Consider the following 21,540-nt stretch of genomic DNA (forward strand, 5'->3'; position numbering starts at 1 on the left):
TATATATATTATTTTATTTTTTTATTTTTTTTTTATTATAGTTTTATTGTATTCTATTTAAATATGTAATTTAATATAAGTTCAAAAGAACATTTATTTGACAGAAAGCTTTAGTAATATTCTTTTACTGTCTGTTTATCTGTAAATTGGCTATTTGAAATACAGATATAACTGTAAATTTCCAATTTGGGTGTTTTTTAAGTAGATGTGAAACAACCCCACAATATCATTGAGAAAAAAAAGTTGCCATTTTTCTATAGCTACAGTAAAAAAAAATAAAATACAGACCAAATATGTACATGAAAGACTGCTAAATGTGATCCAAAACAGTCAGCAATGTAGTGAGTAGGCAGTGACCATGTTGAGTGACTTTGGCATGCTGGGAGATTTAGTTTCTGTTCCTGCCAAACTTGTTGCTATGATACATTTCAGAATGTGAGCTGCTGTTCTGTGCACTTTTATCCCATAATTACTGGAAAAACACATTATTCAACTGCTTTGAACATGGCACTGGCTCACTGAGGGTTAAAAGCATCATTGCCCTCATGTCACCTGTGATTTGACCTTGCTTCACCACTCAACTACCTCTCTCGACAGACCGCTGTCCCTGATGCCACGCGCACGTATCCGGTAACCTCTTTAACCTCTGGTTGTAAAGCGATCACATGCGAGGAAGTCGTGTCCTGAAGAACAAGTCTCTCAAGAAAACATCAGTCCCAGCGTCTCCCTTTTATGCCTCCCGATACCATCTGGCCCCCGAGCTCTTTGTAGCTCACGGCAAGGTGGTTTATCGCCATTCCGGCCGCCGTCTAGATGCAGCCCATCGGAGGCCTTTAAAGCAGCCGATCTTATCGAGAAAACAGAGAACGGGCCGTTCGGAGTGGCTCTGAAAGCCAGGAACAGCTCTGTCCGCCACGCAGGAAATGCCCCGTCAGCCGAAACCAAGGATGACTGAGGGAGTCGGGGCAGATAAGATCACCAATATCTGGACCTAAGCACAATTAGGTTTGTTTTTGCTAAACTAAAAGTCCCAAGTAGAATGGCATGACGCAGCTACGCCGGCGAAAACATTCGAGAAAGTTTGATCACGTAGGACGTGAGTGGGAGCAAAAAGCAATTCCTCTTCTCAGATGGAAAAACATAAACTTCTCAATCCTTTTGTGGCCCAACCAGGAACATAATACAAAGCATTTCACTCCCATCTAATTCAACACGGGAACTACATTTAAAAACGCCCCAAAGCGCAAGTGTGTGAGCAAACAAATTCTAGAGAGCTGTTTCAATAAAGGATCCACTACGTTATCTTGACTCGCAACAATGTGATACGTCCTTCGGTGTGGCGCCAAATGAGAAAATTAAAGAATCTCAATTTGTCTTAATCTATTTCCTGTTTGACCGAGGAACCCAAAGTGAATTTCTCTGCCTCCCAATCGCAGGTACGCCAGCAATAAATCCCAAATAAATACATTTCAGTCCAATCCACAGGCAGCAATACTCTCTTCCCGAACACTTCATCAGGAGAAGAGATTTGCCTCCCTGCGGAGGAACCTCAGAGGGTATTAAACCATCAATCACTGACAATTCCATTGTTAAAAAAGCGCTGATAGGGACGTCACATTAACAACACAATTTTCTCAGTGGAGACAAGAGATACAGCCATTGGATGACAGAACTACCCATGATTAGCATCTAAAAAAAATTAATTAAAAAAAACATGCATCATAATGCAGGATTCTAAAAGCTCCAAGGTTAGATAAGATCAAGAAATCTAACAGCTCACTGGCTTTTGTAAATCATAACACAAACTTAAAAAAGATGCTTTTAATGAGGATGACAATGCTGGAATTTTCAGGGTGATTGCTTGGTTCGTAAGTAGTTGCTTACTGGTTAAAGTCAGATGAGTTACCTAAATACAGGATTAAGTTAAATAATTTTTACTATTTAAAATGTATTATTATTATTAAAGTAAATATAATACTATATTTAGTGGTGCTTACTAATGCAAGGATAATTATGATTGATAAAAAATACTAATAATAATCATAATAAATTGTACTTATTATTATTATAGAATAATATACAATATTATATATTGTGGTGATTACGAAGGCAAGTATAATTTACTTAAAAATAATTTAACTATTGTTGCTATTACTATATATTATACATGTATTTTAATAATAATTTTATATCAATTATTGTTAATAATAATAATAATAATAATAATAATACTTAACCACAACTAAATGCTGTATTTTGCATGAAGGGTTATTTTGATCTATAATTTTATTTTAAATTCATTTGAACATTTCAGTCAATACATTATTATTGAAACTATTAAATGTAGTGCCACTTAGGCGATTATAACTTATCATTTATAACAGGTAAATTATACATAAATCACATAAACATTTCCTAATGACCTTTCATCAAAGGTCAAGACTCGCACAGACTCTTGAGTGCTGAATAACATTGTGCAGAGACAAAAGTAAGACCTACGTAGAAATTCAAAGCCAGAACAGGCTGAAGAGTTGAAAAAAGCCTTCGTCTGGTTTATAAATAGCACTGCAGGCCTGTTAGTAATGCGTTTATAGATCCACGTTGAAAAAAATACCCCCTCACTCGGGGATTGTAAATATTGGATTATTGTGGGTTTCACAACCTGAGAAGATTCCGGAGAACTCTACCTGCTGCATTAGTAAAGACGCGAATTGAATCTCACTCTCGCTTTGAATACAGCTACTTTTCCTGCGTGGTGAAGATGGATTTCAGCAGTGGGAAAAGGTGTGTTGATGGACTAGAGCTCTGCTTTAATCCCTGCAGTTATGATCTGATAAACTGACAGGCCACGAGTCTGCAGCAGATACGATTTCAAGACCGACACACCACAACACACTTCAAAAAATCCTGCAAGCTGTAAATCCTGCTTTTAAGAAACAGAAGAACATAAAAGAAGTTATCTAGCTTAGTTATCTGACAGCAGTGGTCAACATTCACTTTCATTTTATGGAAAAGAAGATTGGACAATCATACAAAAAATAAAGTCATACACAATTGGAACAAAATGAGGGTGAGTAAATAATGACAGAACTTTCTTTTTTGGGTGAACTATCCCTTTAAACTTAAGCTACCATTGATTATGAATAGGTGCTAAGTAAGTAAAATAGTACTTCTTAGGTTAAACTTGTTTTATTTGGTTTTATTAGAGGTTGTTACTAAGGTAACACCATGTATGTGCATACTTGAACAAACCCCAACAAATGCTCATTAAACTTAAAAAAAAAAAAAAACTAAGATAAAGATAAGACTTTCTTAAAACAAGAAAAATTATCCATGAATTAGATAAGAAAAGAAGATATTGTTTTCCCTTTGAATTTTGTTTATTCTTCCCCCTTTTTTTTTTTACCTCATTCACAGATTTTTCCCTTTTGTTTTAAGCATAAATTCACTCTATTTTAGTACATTTTCAGAAAACAAAATTGAATATGTTAAGTTATTTTACATAAATATATCTTCATTTAAGAATGTTTAAATATTTGTACTGGAAAACAAGATAAAATACTAAGGCCCCGTTCACACGGAGATGCGTTTAGCTGTATACGCATACATTTTGTATCGTATAGGCGTTTCGTCCACACGGATCCGGCGTTTTGGGAGAGTGAAACCGATATTTTTTGAAACCGGGTCCCAGAGTGGATAAATCTGAAAACGCTGCAACTTTACAGATCTTCTTTATGCACCAAGAGCTTGTAACACTCCAAAGAGAAAGGAAAAATTGAAATCGCATCATATGACCCCTTTAATACATATTAATAAGTGTATTGTTCCATGTCTGTTTGTATAACGCGCGCAAGGTTTATGCGCATAGTCCAGGGGTAGGCAAGTTCGGTCCTAGAGAGCCACAGTCCTGCAGAGTTCAGCGCTATAGGCAGGTGAGTTTTGTTTTCAGGGTTGGAGCTGAACTCTGCAGGACTGCGGCTCTCTAGGACCGAACTTGCCTACCCCTGGCATAGTCCAAGTCTTCTTCTCCGTTTTTAGTGTACCTCTGTGGCACATTACAGCGCCACATGCTGGTCTGGCATGTATACTACATCGTTTTGTGTCGGTTTCGTGGTTTTGTGTGGACACAGATATTTCTTGAGATGAGGGGAAAAAAAAGATCGGATTGGGAAAGCTCTGGCTTCGTGTGGACATAGCCTAAGTAAGGAAAGATTTTTGCAGTGCTACTACACGGTTTGCATGGCAAACGATAAAACATAAAATCCCACACACTTCCACTAAATGACTTGGGCCAGTAAACAGCCACTTAGAAACCAGCCTAGCAACAACCCAGAACACCTTAGCAACCACCCACAACACCTTAGCATCATGCTGGCATGTCTGCATGATCAGTCCCCATATTTTCTTCAGAAAGCATAGGCTAATCATAAGGTTTGCTTTTATTCTTTCTTAGTCTTTAAGTAACTTTGAATTTATGTTAAACAAATGGGAAAATCCATACACTGTTATTTACACGGTGTATCTTCAGTTTCCGCTCTTAACTGTGAAGTAGACTCTATATTCAGGATGTATTACAAGAGCAACACGATCAACGACAAGCGCAGTAAACTCACCCTGGAGCAAGAGGAACTGCAACGAGTGCAATAATTACATAAAACCACAGAGAGACAGAGATATTTAAACAGGTTTGTTTTCCCTGGGATGGCAATTACTGCAGAATAATGATAACCAGGGCTTACTCATAAAGGCAGTGATTGGAAAAGGGCAAGAGATTGTTTCTATTGGAATAAACATTGTACTTAATATCATTTAATGCAGAGGAGAAAATGCCATTTGAGAATTTTAAGGGGATAGTTCACCCCAAAATGAAAATTCTGCCATCATTTACTCACACTCATGTCATTCCAAACCTTGTGTTCCACAAAAGAAAGAAAGTCTTTTTCTTTCTTTTGTGGAACATAAAAGAAGACATTTTGAAGAATGTTGGTAACTAGACAGTTTCAGTTCCCATTGACTTCCTTTGTAAAATACTATGGAATGGGAACCAAAATTATTTGGTTACCAACATTCTTCAAAATATCAGGATTTTTGTTCAGCAGAAAAAAAGAAATGCATACAGGAACACAAAAGAAGATATTTTGAAGAATAAACTTTTGTGGTTCCTTTTGACTTCCATAGTTTTTTTTTTTCAATACAATGTATACTTAGTATACTACTGTATAATATACTAAGTCAACTGAAATTGTTTGGTTACCAACATTCTACAAAATATTGTCTTTTTTTGTTACAGGAACACAAAAGAAGATATTTTAAAGAATGTTTATAACTAAACAATTTTGGTTCCCACCGACTTCCATTGCATGGAAAGAAAATACTTTGGACGTCAATGGGAACCGAAACATTTTGATTATCAACATTCTTCAAAATATCATCTTCTGTATTCAGCAGAAAAAAAAAAGAAATGCATACAGGAACACAAAATAAGATATTCTGAAGAATGTTGGTAACTAAACAGTTTTGGTTCCCATTGACTTTCATCGTACGGACAAAAAACAAACAACAAACAAACAAAAAAATATAATGGAAGTCAATGGGAACCAAAAGTCTTTGGCTATTGACATTCTTCAAAATATCTTGTTTTGTGTTAAGCAGGGGGAAAAATCATACAAAAGAAGATATTTTGTAGAATGTTGGTAACCATACGGTTTTGATTCCCATTAAATTCCATTGTATGGACAAGGAAATATTATGGAAGTCGATGTGAACCAAAACTGGTTATCAACATTCTTCAAAATCTCCTCTTCTGTATTCAGAAGAAGAAAATAAATGCATACATGAACACAAAAGAAGATATTTTGCAGAATGTTGGCAACAGTTTTGGTTCACTGTATGGACCAAAAATACTATGGAAGTCAATGGGAACTGAAACGGTTATCAACATTCTTCAAAATAAATTCCTTTGTGTTCAGCAGAAGAAAGAAAGTCATGAAGTTCTCTCAATGACATGAAGGTGGGTAAATGATGACAGAATATTCATTTTCTCATAGCGTACCCAACATGCCGGAAGGAGAAAGAAAACCTGTTGAAATACTTTTCAAACTGCTAAATCATACTGTGATAAATAACTTCATGAGGTAAAGCGCCTCATAAAATAACCCAGGAAGGAGAACCAGGTCAAAACTAAATTTTCCTAGATCTCCAATTCTTACATGACTCCAGATGGTGTAGTTACGGCATCTACCAGCAGGAAGCTAACCGAACCGTGCTAACCTGAACCTGACCCCTTGAAAAAAAGCCGCCCGGGGGTTATTACTAAGATAAGCGTCAAGTGAACCGACTTGCCTTAAAGGATCTCTGTAATTACTGCTGTGCATCCCACCTGTCCGGCATCACCTGCCTTTTATTCCCTGTTGTTAATTGCTATTTCCTCACAGCAAGGACGTGGCGCCCCGGGCACAGCCCTCAAACCACGTTTAGCTGACTCTGAATGTCAGCGGCCATATGAAAAAGCTGTTCTTACAAGGCACTTGTGGGACTGTTGCATTCTCAGAGGCCAAATGACTGACCTTTACGCATACTGTAACACTGTTTGATGAGATCGGAAAGACCGTATGATCGTTAATATCTCAGAAATCTGTTCTGTGCTTAGCAGCACGCTGGCAGCTGAATAATATACTGTACTTTTTACGAGCTGCTGTGAATATGAATACTTTGATGCTGGAGCTGAGATTCTCTTGTTGCTGTGTACCACTGTGATTTAATATGTTGTATTAAACTTTTATAGTTTAATGCTTTTAAAATCTGAGGAATTAGATTTCTGTTGCAGTTCTGAGCTGTGAAAATTTCACATTATTAATGGACAAAGACATTTAATATTTTAAAGATGACAGATCTTTGGCAATTTTTAAACAGAATGAAAATAAATTTACCCTCATGCTTTTTTTTCCAAACCTGTAGGACTTTATTTTTCTGTGTAACATGGGGGAAAATCTGAGGATATTTGGGGCGTAAACGACATTGGACCCCATTCACTTTCGTTGTATTGTATTGTCACTCCAAACCTATATGACTTCAGTTTTATGTAGAACACACAAAACAAAGCAAAACAAAAACAAAAACAAAACAAACGTGGAAATTTGGAGTGCATCAACACTGGTCCCCATTGACTTTCATTGTATTGATGAAAAAAACATTTTTCTAAATATCTTCTTTTGTGTTCCACAGAAATTCAGAATTGTCATCTTCGGGTGAATTGGTGAAAATGTATGTATTCAAGACAAAAAAACTTCAACTTGGCCAGTAATGTCCAGTAATGAAAATTAATTTACACTAATGCTACTCCAAACCTGTATTTTTTTCTGTAGAACGCATACACAAAAAACATCTTTTGAAGAACTTTGGGTCACAAAAACACACACAAAATCTTCATTCGTGTTCCACAGAAAGAAAGTCAGGTTTGAATCAACATGAAGGTGAGTAAACAAAACAAAAAAAACAACAACAACAAAAGTATATAGATAGATAGATAGATAGATAGATAGATATGGCTGTATATCGGCACAGCTGTGATTCAGCTGTAGGCACGAGGTGTAAAGTCTGTAAAGTCATAAGGTTTGGATCAACAGGGAGAGTAAATAATGACAAAATGATCATCTTCAGGTGAATTGTCCCTTTGAGTATATTGAGCAAAATGTATGTATGCACATTACAGCTTGGCCAGTAATGTGCATGAATTGTTGTGAGATTTTTCATTCTTAAATTTGCTGTCAGGCGAGATGTTCCTGTTAGCCTCTAAACAGAAAACCATCTTATTATGGAAGATCCAATATCAAACATTTCTGCTGGAGAATCACTGCAGCATCTATTACATTCTATGTAAGCAGACACAATACTAACTGTAGTTGAGAGAACACAACGATTCTTTTTCAGCAATACGACTTCCCAAAATACACACAAATATTACCATCTATATCTCCATAGACTCATACAGTCAGATGTTTAATGTCTGTTCTGAAAGATTCCCTTTATGCTACAAAACTCTGTGTATCTTTTAAAGATTTGATGTCAGGCAAACATTGTCAAATCCTCAACTAGTTCTTCTTGGATGTGCTCAGTGAGGCAGCCTGGGAGATTGACACGGACTATTGTTCAGATCATTTCAATATATAGTTCACAGCAAAAGCAAAGTTCTGTCATCATTTACTCACCCTCATATTGTACCAAACTCGTATGACTTCCTTTCTTACAAGGAACATAAAAAGAGACATTCTGAAGAATTTTAACTAGAAATGGGTGCTTGCGAGCTCCGAAAAGGACTAAAAGCATAAAAGTATCATAAAAGTAATCCACATGATTTGTATGCTATAATTAAAGTCTTTTGAAGTTATAGGATATCCTTGTGTTGAGAACAGACTAAAACTTTATTCAAACTTTGTCTGTTTATTTTACAAGCTTGCGTTGATGTAAATGATGCATAACAGACTTTTTTTTTTTTTGATTTTAGTGCAAAAGTTTGGAGTCAGTAGGATCTTTTAAAAATGAAATTAATTGTTTTATTCAGCAGGGATGCATTAAATTAATCGAAGTGACATTTATAATGTTACAAAGGATTTCTGTTTCAAATAAAAGCTCTTTGAACTTTCCATTCATCAAAAATATGAAGTATCACACCTGTGATCAACAATAATAATAATAATAGTAAATGTTTCTTGAACATCAAATCCACATATTAGACTGATTTCTGAAGGATCATGTGACATTGAAGACTGGAGTAATGATGCTGAAAATTCCGTTTGGCATCACAGGAACAAATTAGATTTTTTTAGGTTTAAAGAGTTATTTTAAATCATAATAATATTTTACAATATTGCTGCCATTTTACTGTATTTTTTATCAAATAAATGCAGCATAAGAGAGCATTTGTGCAAGCATTAGAGACTTTCAGAAGCATTAAAAACTTACCGACCCACGCTATTGAATGATAGTGTGCATGAAGTCTGCATACACACAAATGAAATTTGCAAATTTAAAATGACTGAATTTTTAGTGTGTTCTCAAAGCCACGGGTAGCATGGACTACTTTTACTGCGTTTTTTGGCCTCTTTGGAGCATGACATCTCCTGATCACTGCTATCCTCAAAATGTCCTCTTTTATTTTGAAGCAAGGCAGTCATACCTGAAAGGAGCAACATGGGGGCGAGTACATGGTCACATTGTTTTTAGACTACTCATGAAAAAATCTCACCTGAAATCCTCCTTCTTCTTTGTAATGTAGGAAGGCGTTGGTGGTTCCCTTCTTGGCCAAGCGAATCCTGGCAAGTCGGACTTTCTGTAAAACAGAAGAGAATTTCTCTGAATCGATCGTGTCAGCACTTGTTTCACACACAACTGCAGCGACTCAGTGTAGCAATGATGCCAGTAAGACTGTTTAGTTACATCAAGGTTTGCTTAATGCTATTTTTGGCCTTTTGGCTATATTTACTGCAAGGACAGCAGAGAGAAGGGACACTTAAAGAGATAGTTCACCCCAAAATGAAAATTCTGGTATAATTTACTTATCCTCAAGTTGTTCCAAACCTGTATGAGTTTCTTTTTTCTTTCAAGCACAAAAGAAGATATTTTGAAAAATGTTGGTAACCAAACAGTTGATGGTGGCCATTGACTTTCACAGTAAAAAAGTCAATGGCTACCGTTAACTTTATGGTTACCAACATTCTTCAAAATAACTTATTTTGTGTTCAGTAGAAGAAAGAAACTAATACAGGTCTGGAAAAACTTGAGGAGGAGTACATTATAACAGAATTTTTATTTCGGGGTGCACTATCCCTTTAGCTGGTTAAACTCACCATAGTCCAAAGCATCAAAACACTATGACAACATGATTTTGTTTAAACCAGATAATGTTTCTAGGCTTTTGCAAATATGCAATTTTTTCTTTCTGCGATATATATAGTATAAATACAAATGAAATATTTAATGTGTGAAAATATTATTATGAAAATATTTTATTCAAATAAATAGCCAACCCCTTTTAAATGACTGAAAAATTAAATGTCTAAACTAAATTACTAAAATCGTCCTTGGACAAAAACAGATGAACGAAGGTCTTACAGCTTTGGAATGACACGAGGGTGAGTAATTAATGACAGAATTTTCATTTTTGGGTGAACTATCCCTTTAACCATAAAACTTAACCCTAAAATGAAAAAAGTTCACAGGTTAAAATAAAGCATCCAATCACGTTATTCTTGATTTGGCATAACATCCAACTATATTTCTAATAGAAAAACTTATTTTGCAAAGACTCATTTGTGGAGGAACTAGTTCTTAAATCCAAAAGAATATCCAGAACAAATCTAGATTGAGATGAAGCGGTTCGGTAGTACCTGCTGGGCTCGCATCTTGTCCGCTCTCTGGTTCTGATGGTAGATTCGGCTGAAGTTGGACACGATGACGGGTACAGGAAGGGCGATAACCAGCACGCCACTGAGAGAGCAGATAGAGCCGAAGATTTTTCCAGCGATGGTGTTTGGAACCATGTCTCCATACCTGCAACAAACACCAACGTCAGTCAAACACTTAACAACTCTATATGTGTGTGTGTAGAAGACAATGACAATTTGTTTGAATATGATTACGCTTATTTAATCAGTAGCCCCTCACTGCAGAACACAAGATCCAGGGGACGAGTTTGGATCCTCATCTAGGGGGTGGAGATTGGTAAGTTTAGGGGTGGAGATGGGTGGGTTTAGGTATCAGGGGGCGGAGACGGATAGGTTTAGGGATATGTAAGATGGGAGGAGTTGGATCTGGATCCAACCTCGCCCCCTGGATCTTGTGTTCTGCACTGAGGACCATCCCTATTTAATGACAAATGCTTGCTCAGAATCTATTTTGCAGTCACATTTAATGTAATTGTGCAAATTAGTTTGGAAAAGTGCATGCGTATTTCAATTCGCAAGGCTCCAAAGCTCATCTCTAAGGCCCCGGACACATCCCATTACCCATGTTTAATAGCACAATATACCATCATAGAATTGCAGAATGCTATTAAGGTGATGTGCTTCTCATAAACACTCACACACACCGCAGCACTGCAGCAGCCATAATCAGCGCTGTCCTCCTACACACTGCATGAGGGTTAACTAATTTACAGGGGTGGTCATGGTTAAGATGTAACTCATAAATCTGAGTGGAAACACTATAGGTATGTTTCGAATGGCATAGTATGATATTACTCGTATGATTTTTTACAATATGCATACTGTGTACAATATGCACATTTTCTATATGCATGCAATTCCTGGATGACATTTGCAAAGGTATACAGTTTGCTATGGAAGCATATAGGTAGCGAAATTCAATTTAAAATGCAATACGCAAAATGGCAATGCAATATTCAAAATGGCATTGTATTTCTGTATTTAAATTTACATTTTCCATTACCCATGGCGTGGTCAGCTCGGAATGCATTTTCAAATTGAATTTTGCTAGAAATATTCCACGGCGTCATGATGAAAATGCCATCCTAAGTGTTCTAACTGTTAGTCTAAATGCATTTAGGACAAATAGCATTTAAATGATCATTATGCTACCATTTCTGCTTGGACATGTTACACATATCAAATCAATTTGTGTTATACATTTTCATTTTAATTTTGCAACTTATAAAGCATTCAAATTTGCATGCAATTTACATATTAAGACTACTGTTGGAAATGGCAAATGTAAATTATATAATTTAATTTTCATTTTACTTTTGCACCAAACTTTGCACTTATGGGTAATGGAAAATGTAAATTTAAATACAGAAATACAATGCCATTTTGAATATTGCGTTGCCATTTTGAATATTGCATTTTAAATTGAATTTCGCTACCTATATGCTTCCATAGTTTGCAACCAGAGCACCCTGTGAAATACTATATCCCACAATGCAATGCACTCAGTTTGACTTTGCATTTCAAACAACTGATTTTTTTTTACATTCTTTTCTATTATTTTATCTGTTTGCTAACACAAAATTGGATTAAAATCCACTAGCTCATTCATAACTACATACTACCATACTATTCATACTATTATTAATATGTCATATAAAGAGAATACAAGTAAATGTATTTAAATCATATATTTATAAAGTTATTTTGGTCAATGACAAATGGAAATTTAATGATCGAATAAAGAGTTTAAATTAAACAGAATTCATTAGAACACAAGTGTTCAAAGATTACATTTTTGTTTATATATACATATACAAGTAATATACAATCATATTATTTACTAAAATATTACAAACAATATTTTAAAGGGAAAATATTATTATGTAAACAAAATATTTTATCTAAATATTTTTTTATTTACAAAATAAATTTGAACCAAGCCTTTCACTTAATGACTTAAAATTAAATGACTAAACTAAATTCTTTCTTAGACATATATACATAAAAAATAATAAAGTGTCTCATTTTCAGGATATGCTACATTCAAATTAAAAACCCTAACCTTAAAAATAAATCCTACTGCTTCACATACTACATTAAAACTGCAATTTCTTTCCCAAATAAATTGTTCATTACTTTCTGAAATAAATTTAAGCCAGCCCTTTTTCTTAATGACTTATTTTTACTTACTTAGTCATGTATGACTTATAATTAAACCACCTAATTTTTCTCTGACAAAAAGGCATCTCATTTTTTTTAGTAATGTGGTTAAAATTTAACAAGTTAAAATCAAATCACGTCATTCAATACTCATTCTGGACTAAGTAAGTTCTGAGTTCGGAAAGCTGAAAGTTATTGTATTTTTCATAGCAGGTGCATCGATCTTTTTTATAACTCAAACAAGCAAGAAAAGTATGCAAAAAATGCAGCCCACTACACCAATAACATCCATAGCTGCATATCTTTTTTTGGATGGTAAGGCATGAAACCGCCAAAGCACAATTATTCACAGCTTTACACACAGACAGCAACACTTTTGAAATGTCATTTTCTGATGTTTCTGAAAGGTTCCTGGTGCGATAAACATTTCTCTGAGGTGTACTCTGCATTTTGGATCAGTCACTGACAACACAACAAAAGAGAAAAAGAGAGAGAGAGAGAGAGAATGCAATCATCATACGACACATTCATATTCACATCATGTTCCATCCCTTCACAGGAGACCGATCTGCAGGTGGAGTAAATTAAACCAATATTTGTTTTTACAGCAGTGTTGATGTTCTGCACTTATATCCTGTCTACAGCATCACCAGAACGAAACTGTCTGAACACTTTTCTTCAATAATACGGACAGTATATGCAAATCAAAACTCGGATAGTGACATAAATAAGACTTTTAGCCAAAGTGACTTGCACTATTGCATTTAAACTATACATTTTATCAGTTCAAGCATTCCCTGGGAATCAAACCCATGACCTTGATGTTGCTAGCACAGTGATCTACTCTTTGATGCTATATAGGAATGCTATATAAGCCACTCAAGGTTGTGCATTATAGAAATTTGACCACGGTTAAAGATGTGTGGTCAGCAGAATCAGGTACAATTCTGAATTTAAGAACTGATTCCCTTCCATTTAATGAGTGGGAATTTAAACTGGCCACACCCACCAGATTTGAATGACAGGAAAAGGAGTTTACCGAATTCAAAGAAATTTAATTTCTCTAACACAAGTTTGTCAGTAAAACAAATTATATACAGTATTATAAAAATACAAAGCCACTAAAGGGACGAGGTGATGGGTAAGAAATATGAGATGTAAGGGGGAAAAAAAAAGTAATTTATTTTACGTGAACAACACAAAACGGCTGCATTTTTCAGAGAAATGTTGCCCTTGTTTGCAATACTGTTGAGATTTTGCAAATGCAAAGTTTCTTAGGGGAACGCAAAATATCTGTGAGAGAACTTAAAGAATTTAAATATGTTTTTTCCTCCCATGTTATATATATTTTTTCTATCTTCATGTCTCTTTAAGGGCTCTGTATAAATATTCTAAATTATGAATGAATAATACACAATTAAATTAAAATTAAATAAATTTTAAATCTTTAGGCTACTAATTATGCTTATTTCTTGCTTAAAAACATTTTTCTCACTCATAAATCTCATTCATGCTTTTGTTAAATTCAAAAATTGGCAAATATGTCATGTCACCATTTTCAATGCAACATTTAAAAAATCCTCCACTTTTGTTACATGAACCAAAACATTTTTGTTAGTGTTTCACAGAAGTAAAATAAAGGTTTTGTGAGTGAATGCAAAATTTCTCGGGGAATGCAAAACATTAGCAAAGGGACTAAAACATTTTTCCTCTCATTAAATTTTTTTTTTTTTTCGATCACCATGTCTTATTAGGAGCTGCATTTAAATATAATAAAATAAAAAATAAATTGTTAATAAATATGAATTTAAAATTAATTTTGATTTAAAATAAATATGAGTAATTATGTTTATTTATAGAAAACATTTTTCACTCTCATAAATTCTTTTGCGAACAAAGCAAAGAATCTGCAAGACCAAAAATGTCCTTTAGTGCAGAAGGATAGTAAAGGTTTCGTGAAATTTCTTGGAGGAATGCAAAACAATTAATGAAAAGCATTGAATTATTTTTTTCACCCTTTTATTATATTTTTTCCATCACCATGTCTTGCTAGGGGCTGCATTTAAATATACTAAATAATACATAAATTATTAATTTAAAAAATGATCATAAAGAACCTTTATTTAATTATTTACAGCTTTACTAATTATGTTTATTTATTACTTAGAAAAACAAACATTTATCTCACACTTCAAAATAAGTGTTAAATTCAAAAATAGCCAAAAGACATCAGTTCTCATGTGTCTTTTGTTGCATAAACCAAATAATTCCAAGACCAAAACATTTTCTTCACAGAAGAAGAAAAACAATACTGAACGACATGAGAGTCATTAAATCATGGCAGAATTTTCATTTTTAGTGCTATTAGACAAAAAAAAACATCTCCCCTCTAAACAGCAGTAATCATATGCCATATCCATGTGAACATGTTCTTTACTGTCTCTCCAGAGGAACAAGAAATCATCTCCTCAGAAAGCCTCCAGTAAAAGCCGTCACATCCAGGCCTGTCACCTAAATCAGACCAGGGCTCTCTATTATGTTTTATTGACACATCAGACTGATATGAGATTTCTCACAAGAGCCTGATCAGATGAGAGACTCAAACACACACACTCTCTACCCACAAACCCTTTCCAGCATTCCTCATTTTTCAGGCCCTCAGGACACACTGCTCTCCCGGGACTAATCTACATCGGCCCGGCCCCTAATCTTGTTTCCAACTGGTAAACGTCCAAATTTTGGCATCGGCAGATGGCCCCGGGTGCACGAGGAGGGCAAGAAGCAGATATAGATTTGTACGATGACAATGCCTATTATCTCTCCAATGATTCTTTGTTTTCTTGATCTCTGAACATTTATTCTGTTGTTTACTATTGTTATTCAGCAATAAAGCAGAGATCAGCAGTTAGTGAGGAGGGAAAAAAAACATTCGCAAGAGCAAAAGCCTCATTACCTACATGAGGTGGATGCTGATAACTTTGAAACATGAAACCATAAAACTGCTACATAAACGGTAAAAGTTGCTCTGAAAAGGACAGGTAATGTAACAGGGCCGCGTCGTATTTTTTTTTATTACGCAGCGTAAATTCATGCATATCATTCAGGCATTATCCAGGAGAGCTCACTATCCCTTTAATTTTCCCATAATAGAAAGTCTTAGACAGACATCCCCTGGGCAAGAACGAGGCTGCCTGGCCTAGATGCCGGTCTGGAAAGGGGTCAAGGAGGTTTGCCAGAAGTTCACGGAGAACAATGAGCAGAAACGGGACGGAAGATTAAATGGCGACAGCATGGAAAAGATCAGAGGGAAAACAGCAAACAGTTGTTTTCACGACTGCTGATGCTGAGTTTTTCCTCCCCTCCTGAGGCGCCAGTGCTGGGACGTCATGCTTACACTCTCTCTCGCGGAAATCTTGCTGGAGATAAAAAGAGCGATTAGGTACAGGAGGACAGAATTTAGAGAGCCCAAAATACAGCTTCCTCAAACATGTCTATTTTTGCCCTGCGAATCTGATACAATCCTGTTTCCCCAGCCTTGAAACATGACATCACTTTAAACTCAGCAAAACTAAGCTATGAATAGCAGCAGTTGTACAATCGCAATTAGGAGCGCGTCATCCTAAAGTCCTTCACAGCATGACGAGTACACCATCACGACGTAACACACAAGGGCAACGTGCAGAAATGACAGCTGATGTACTGATATAATATATACTGCATGCATGCTATTTAAAAAAGCAGCACACTCTTAAAAATAAGGGTTCTTTATTGACATCAAAAGTTCCATAAAGAACCTTTAACATCCATTGAACCTTCCCACTGGACAAAAGGTTCTTATAGTTGAAAAAAGGATCTTTAGATTATTAAAATGTTCTTTACACTAAGAAATATAGTACTTTTGAGAACTGTTCACTGAAAGGCTCCTTATGGAACCCAAAAATGTTTCTTCTACACTCTTAAAAATAAAGGTTCCTTATTGGCATTAATGGTTCCATGAATAACATTTAACATCCATGGAACCCTTCCACTGGACAAAATGTTCTTATAGTGGATAAAAAGGTTATTTAGATCATTCAAATGTTCTTTACACTAAGAAATATTGTACTTTTTCCATTGAACCTTTCCACTGGACAAAAGGTTCTTATAGTTGAAAAAAGGATCTTTAGATTATTAAAATGTTATTTACACTAAGAAATATAGTACTTTTGAGAACTGTTCACTGAAAGGCTCCTTATGGAACCCAAAAATGTTTCTTCTACACTCTTAAAAATAAAGGTTCCTTATTGGCATTAATGGTTCCATGAATAACATTTAACATCCATGGAACCCTTCCACTGGACAAAATGTTCTTATAGTGGATAAAAAGGTTATTTAGATCATTCAAATGTTCTTTACACTAAGAAATATTGTACTTTTGAGAAATGTTCACTGAAAGGTTCCTTGTGAAACCCAAAAATTGTTCCTTTACACTCTTAAAAAAGGTTCTTTATTGGCATTAATGGTTCCAAAAAGAACCTTTAACATCCATGGAACCTTTCCATTTCACATTTTTTAAATGTACTTCAAAAATGGTTCTTTTAAGAACTGACCACTGAAAGGTTCATTGGGGAACCAAAACGGTTCTTCAGTGGTACAGCTGCGAAAAAAACCCTCTTGGACGCATTATTTTTAAGAGCTTATGTCACCATGCTGAAGATGCACTTAATATTTCGATCTGATTAAAAAGGCTTTACAAAAAGAAAAAAAATAGTACCTCTAAATATATATATGTTATGTTAAATATGCAGTATGTAAAAGCTGCTTTATTCTACATGGAGAAGTTAATTTTATGTTATTAGACATTGGACAATTAATCATGATTGCGAATAACAAATCGTGCATTTCTACAATGGAATCTCTAACTGAAAGTTTGTTTTTGCATGATGATGCATTAACACCACTAGGTGTCGATATCCATGAGGGGGTTTTACTTATGTATATTCGGTGCTCTATACATTCCAAATGTAGTATATATTTCAAGCAAACCAAACATTTGCACACTATGCACAGTATACATACTGCAGAATGGTAGTATGCTACTCTGAACACACACAAACATATACCTGACCAGCAGTGGGAGGACAAGGGTTAACTGGTGAATGGGTGGTTTTCATCTGCTGGTGGAAATCGAGGAGGCTCGAGCACAGATTGCATGTGAAACACCGCTTCATGTATTTCAGCCGCGCCATTTCGTTTTTTTTACATTTCACTAGCCATCAATCTCAGTCTTTTTTTTTTCTCTCATCTAGCCCTGTCTTCACATTTCCTCTGTAGCTAGTGTGTATCCGCACACAAGTCTCAATACAAATACACACCTCTGATTGCATTTACAGCTGTGCTACTGATGGAATCAACGTTCTGAAAGTATGCAAATTCTCTGACAGCAGACATCTAAAGCTTCAAATTCAAGCAAAGCTAACAGTGGACGTGTCAATATTGCGTTTTCTACTTAATTCTTAATTGAAGTGTCAGCTATTATTAAGTACATAGCAAAAAGTATGACTTTGAATAGATTAAAAATAGAGGGGGGGAGGGGGTCAGAGCTCATCAACACCAACCAAGAAGATCTATAATAAATGGAGAGAGTTTTCCACATTTCCATTCATCTAAATGGCTTGCACATTCAGTCCTCGAAGTATCTGATTTGAATTTTGCTGTCATTGAACAAGAGTTTTCCCACATACAGGTAACAGGGGAAAATATATGTGCATGTTAAGATTTTAAGACTCTCCACTCTCCAAAACACTACTATTACATATATAAAAATTAGAGATGCACCGATTGCCATTTTCTTGGCCGATTCCGATTTCTTGGAAGTGTGACCTGCCGATACCGATTTTGCCGATTCCGATTTTCTTTCTAAGAACTATAATTGACAGCATATACAACTGAATCATTGACTCACTCGATTCGTTCAAAAACGTGGATTCATTCAGTAATGAAACACTGCTGTGTGTTGCTCGGAGACACACAACAGTCCTGCTGTGGCTTTGATCGGAACTATCGTCAGCGAAATTGAGCAAAAAGAGTCAATATTTTGTCTAAAATCTAAGTCATTTAATTTTAACTTCTTGTTTATTGAAATACTATTGCATAAAATCAGTGTCACATTGCAATCGTTTGCTGTCATTGAACAAGAGTTTTCCCACATACAGGTAACAGGGGAAAATATATGTGCAGTTATATATGTAAGATTTTAAGACTCTCCAAAACACTACTATTACATATATAAAAATTAGAGATGCACCGATTGCCATTTTCTTGGCCGATTCCGATTTCTTGGAAGTGTGACCTGCCGATACCGATTTTGCCGATTCCGATTTTCTTTCTAAGAACTATAATTGACAGCATATACAACTGAATCATTGACTCACTCGATTCGTTCAAAAACGTGGATTCATTCAGTAATGAAACACTGCTGTCACCAACCAAGAAGATCTATAATAAATGGAGAGAGTTTTCCACATTTCCATTCATCTAAATGGCTTGCACATTCAGTCCTCGAAGTATCTGATTTGAATTTTGCTGTCATTGAACAAGAGTTTTCCCACATACAGGTAACAGGGGAAAATATATGTGCAGTTATATATGTAAGATTTTAAGACTCTCCAAAACACTACTATTACATATATAAAAATTAGAGATGCACCGATTGCCATTTTCTTGGCCGATTCCGATTTCTTGGAAGTGTGACCTGCCGATACCGATTTTGCCGATTCCGATTTTCTTTCTAAGAACTATAATTGACAGCATATACAACTGAATCATTGACTCACTCGATTCGTTCAAAAACGTGGATTCATTCAATAATGAAACACTGCTGTGTGTTGCTCGGAGACACACAACAGTCCTGCTGTGGCTTTGATCGGAACTATCGTCAGCGAAATTGAGCAAAAAGAGTCAATATTTTGTCTAAAATCTAAGTCATTTAATTTTAACTTCTTGTTTATTGAAATACTATTGCATAAAATCAGTGTCACATTGCAATCGTGTTGATATTGATATTCGGGGAAACATCATGGCCGTATAATGTTGCTTACCTAAATCATATTTTGTAAATATCTTTTTTTTCTACCGCAGTATGCATCTATAAATTTCTGTGAGTTACTTTGTGTGTGCTGTCTCTCGCACACACTCACTCAGGCTGTGCAAGCCTCATCTGGCACGACATAGATACATGATCAGTTGCCATTTACACTGAATTCAATGAAATTAGAATCATTCTCACGCGAAACGACATGTTTACACGCGACTGTGAGTGTGCACGTGGCTGTGACGTCATTGCCGGCGCCGCTGGCAATAAAAGGATCGGCTCGGAATCGGCAAGATCTACCGCAGTATGCATCTATAAATTTCTGTGAGTTACTTTGTGTGTGCTGTCTCTCGCACACACTCACTCAGGCTGTGCAAGCCTCATCTGGCACGACATAGATACATGATCAGTTGCCATTTACACTGAATTCAATGAAATTAGAATCATTCTCACGCGAAACGACATGTTTACACGCGACTGTGAGTGTGCACGTGGCTGTGACGTCATTGCCGGCGCCGCTGGCAATAAAAGGATTGGCTCGGAATCGGCAAGACATGAGACTGACCGGCCGGTTACCGATCCGGGACGGTCATGCGAAAAATCGGCCGATTCTGATCACTGGCCGGTCAATCGGTGTATCTCTAATAAAAATATATGTGCATTCTTATTATTGCATTATTGTTTTAATTACTTGCATTTTAAATGTTTCACAAAATTTGAACTAAAAAAATAAATAAAAAAAATCTGAATGTATATCTTTATTTTGAATGGCTGTCAATAAATAACATACTTGTTCCCACACTGTATTTACTTTTAAGTCATTTTACAGAGAATACACTAAATAATAATAATAATAATAATAATAAAATTCTAAATTCTACTTTACAACTAAACATACCAAAAAAAAAAAAGATTAAAAAAAATAAAATAAAATAACATTCACAAGTTTGGGGTTGGTAAGACAGATGATCCACAAAGGTTGGATTTGAAAAATCTAGATATATTTTAATGATATAGTTTTTTCTGTGATGCCAAATCCGAATTTTCAGCATCATTACTTCAGTTTTCAGAGTCACATGATCCTTCAGAAATCACTCTAATATGCTGATTTGGTGCTCAAGAAACATTTGTATTATTATCAGTGCTGAAAACAGTTATGCAGCTTTATATTTTTGTGAAAACCATTGTGAAAAAATATTGTGAAAACAATTGAACAAAAACCTGGATTCCTTAATGTCCTTTAAAAGAACTGCATTTATTTGAAATAGAAATCTTTTGTGACAATTTAAATGCTTCTTTTAATCAATTTAATGCTTATTATGTATGCATTTAAATGCAATTAAATGCTTCTTTTAATCATCGCCGACGCTGATGGCTGCCTCCGTGGCGTGCTCCGCAGTTGTTTTTATGTTTTTGTTAGTTTGTCCTGTCTTTAGTTATATCCCTGCATTCAGTTTCACCAGAGACGAATTGCTGGACATTCGGAAGTACACACCACCCGATATTTCACCGGTTTTCGATTATTCTGATGTTTTGCTGGACATTGTAGTCGGGGGAGCTGCGGCGCTGATCAAACGCTTCAGGACGCGCAGACGGGGGAAACGAGCCGGCGCGCTCGTGAAGCTAAGGCAGCGCGGATTCAGAACGCCGTTGCCTAACATCCATCTGGCGAACCTCCGCTCTCTACCCAACAAAACGGACGAGCTCCTTCTGCTCTCCCGGACAAATAAGGATTTTTCAAACTCTGCTGCTCTGTGTTTCACGGAAACCTGGCTGAAAGACGCCATTCCGGACAGCGCGTTGAGTCTCCCGGGCTTTCAGCTGTTTAGAGCAGATCGCGACGCAGAATCAACGGGGAAATCACGC

The 21,540-nt window shown here is 35.7% G+C and overlaps 1 protein-coding gene across 1 annotated transcript in view; it reads right to left on the bottom strand.

The window, feature by feature from the left end:
- The window catches only part of kcnd1 (potassium voltage-gated channel, Shal-related subfamily, member 1), a 74,338-nt gene that overhangs the window by 4,537 nt on the left and 48,261 nt on the right, over nt 1–21,540 (bottom strand). The window contains exons 3-4 of the mRNA XM_016440127.1: nt 10,386–10,548; nt 9,245–9,328 (exon numbers count right to left, since the gene is read on the bottom strand). Coding sequence (XP_016295613.1) covers nt 9,245–9,328; nt 10,386–10,548 — 247 coding nt within the window. The remainder of the gene's footprint in view (nt 1–9,244; nt 9,329–10,385; nt 10,549–21,540) is intronic.

The sequence above is a fragment of the Sinocyclocheilus anshuiensis genome, unplaced genomic scaffold (genome assembly GCF_001515605.1).
Source record: "Sinocyclocheilus anshuiensis isolate Anshui unplaced genomic scaffold, SAMN03320099.WGS_v1.1 scaffold71, whole genome shotgun sequence".
Lineage (NCBI taxonomy): Eukaryota > Metazoa > Chordata > Actinopteri > Cypriniformes > Cyprinidae > Sinocyclocheilus > Sinocyclocheilus anshuiensis.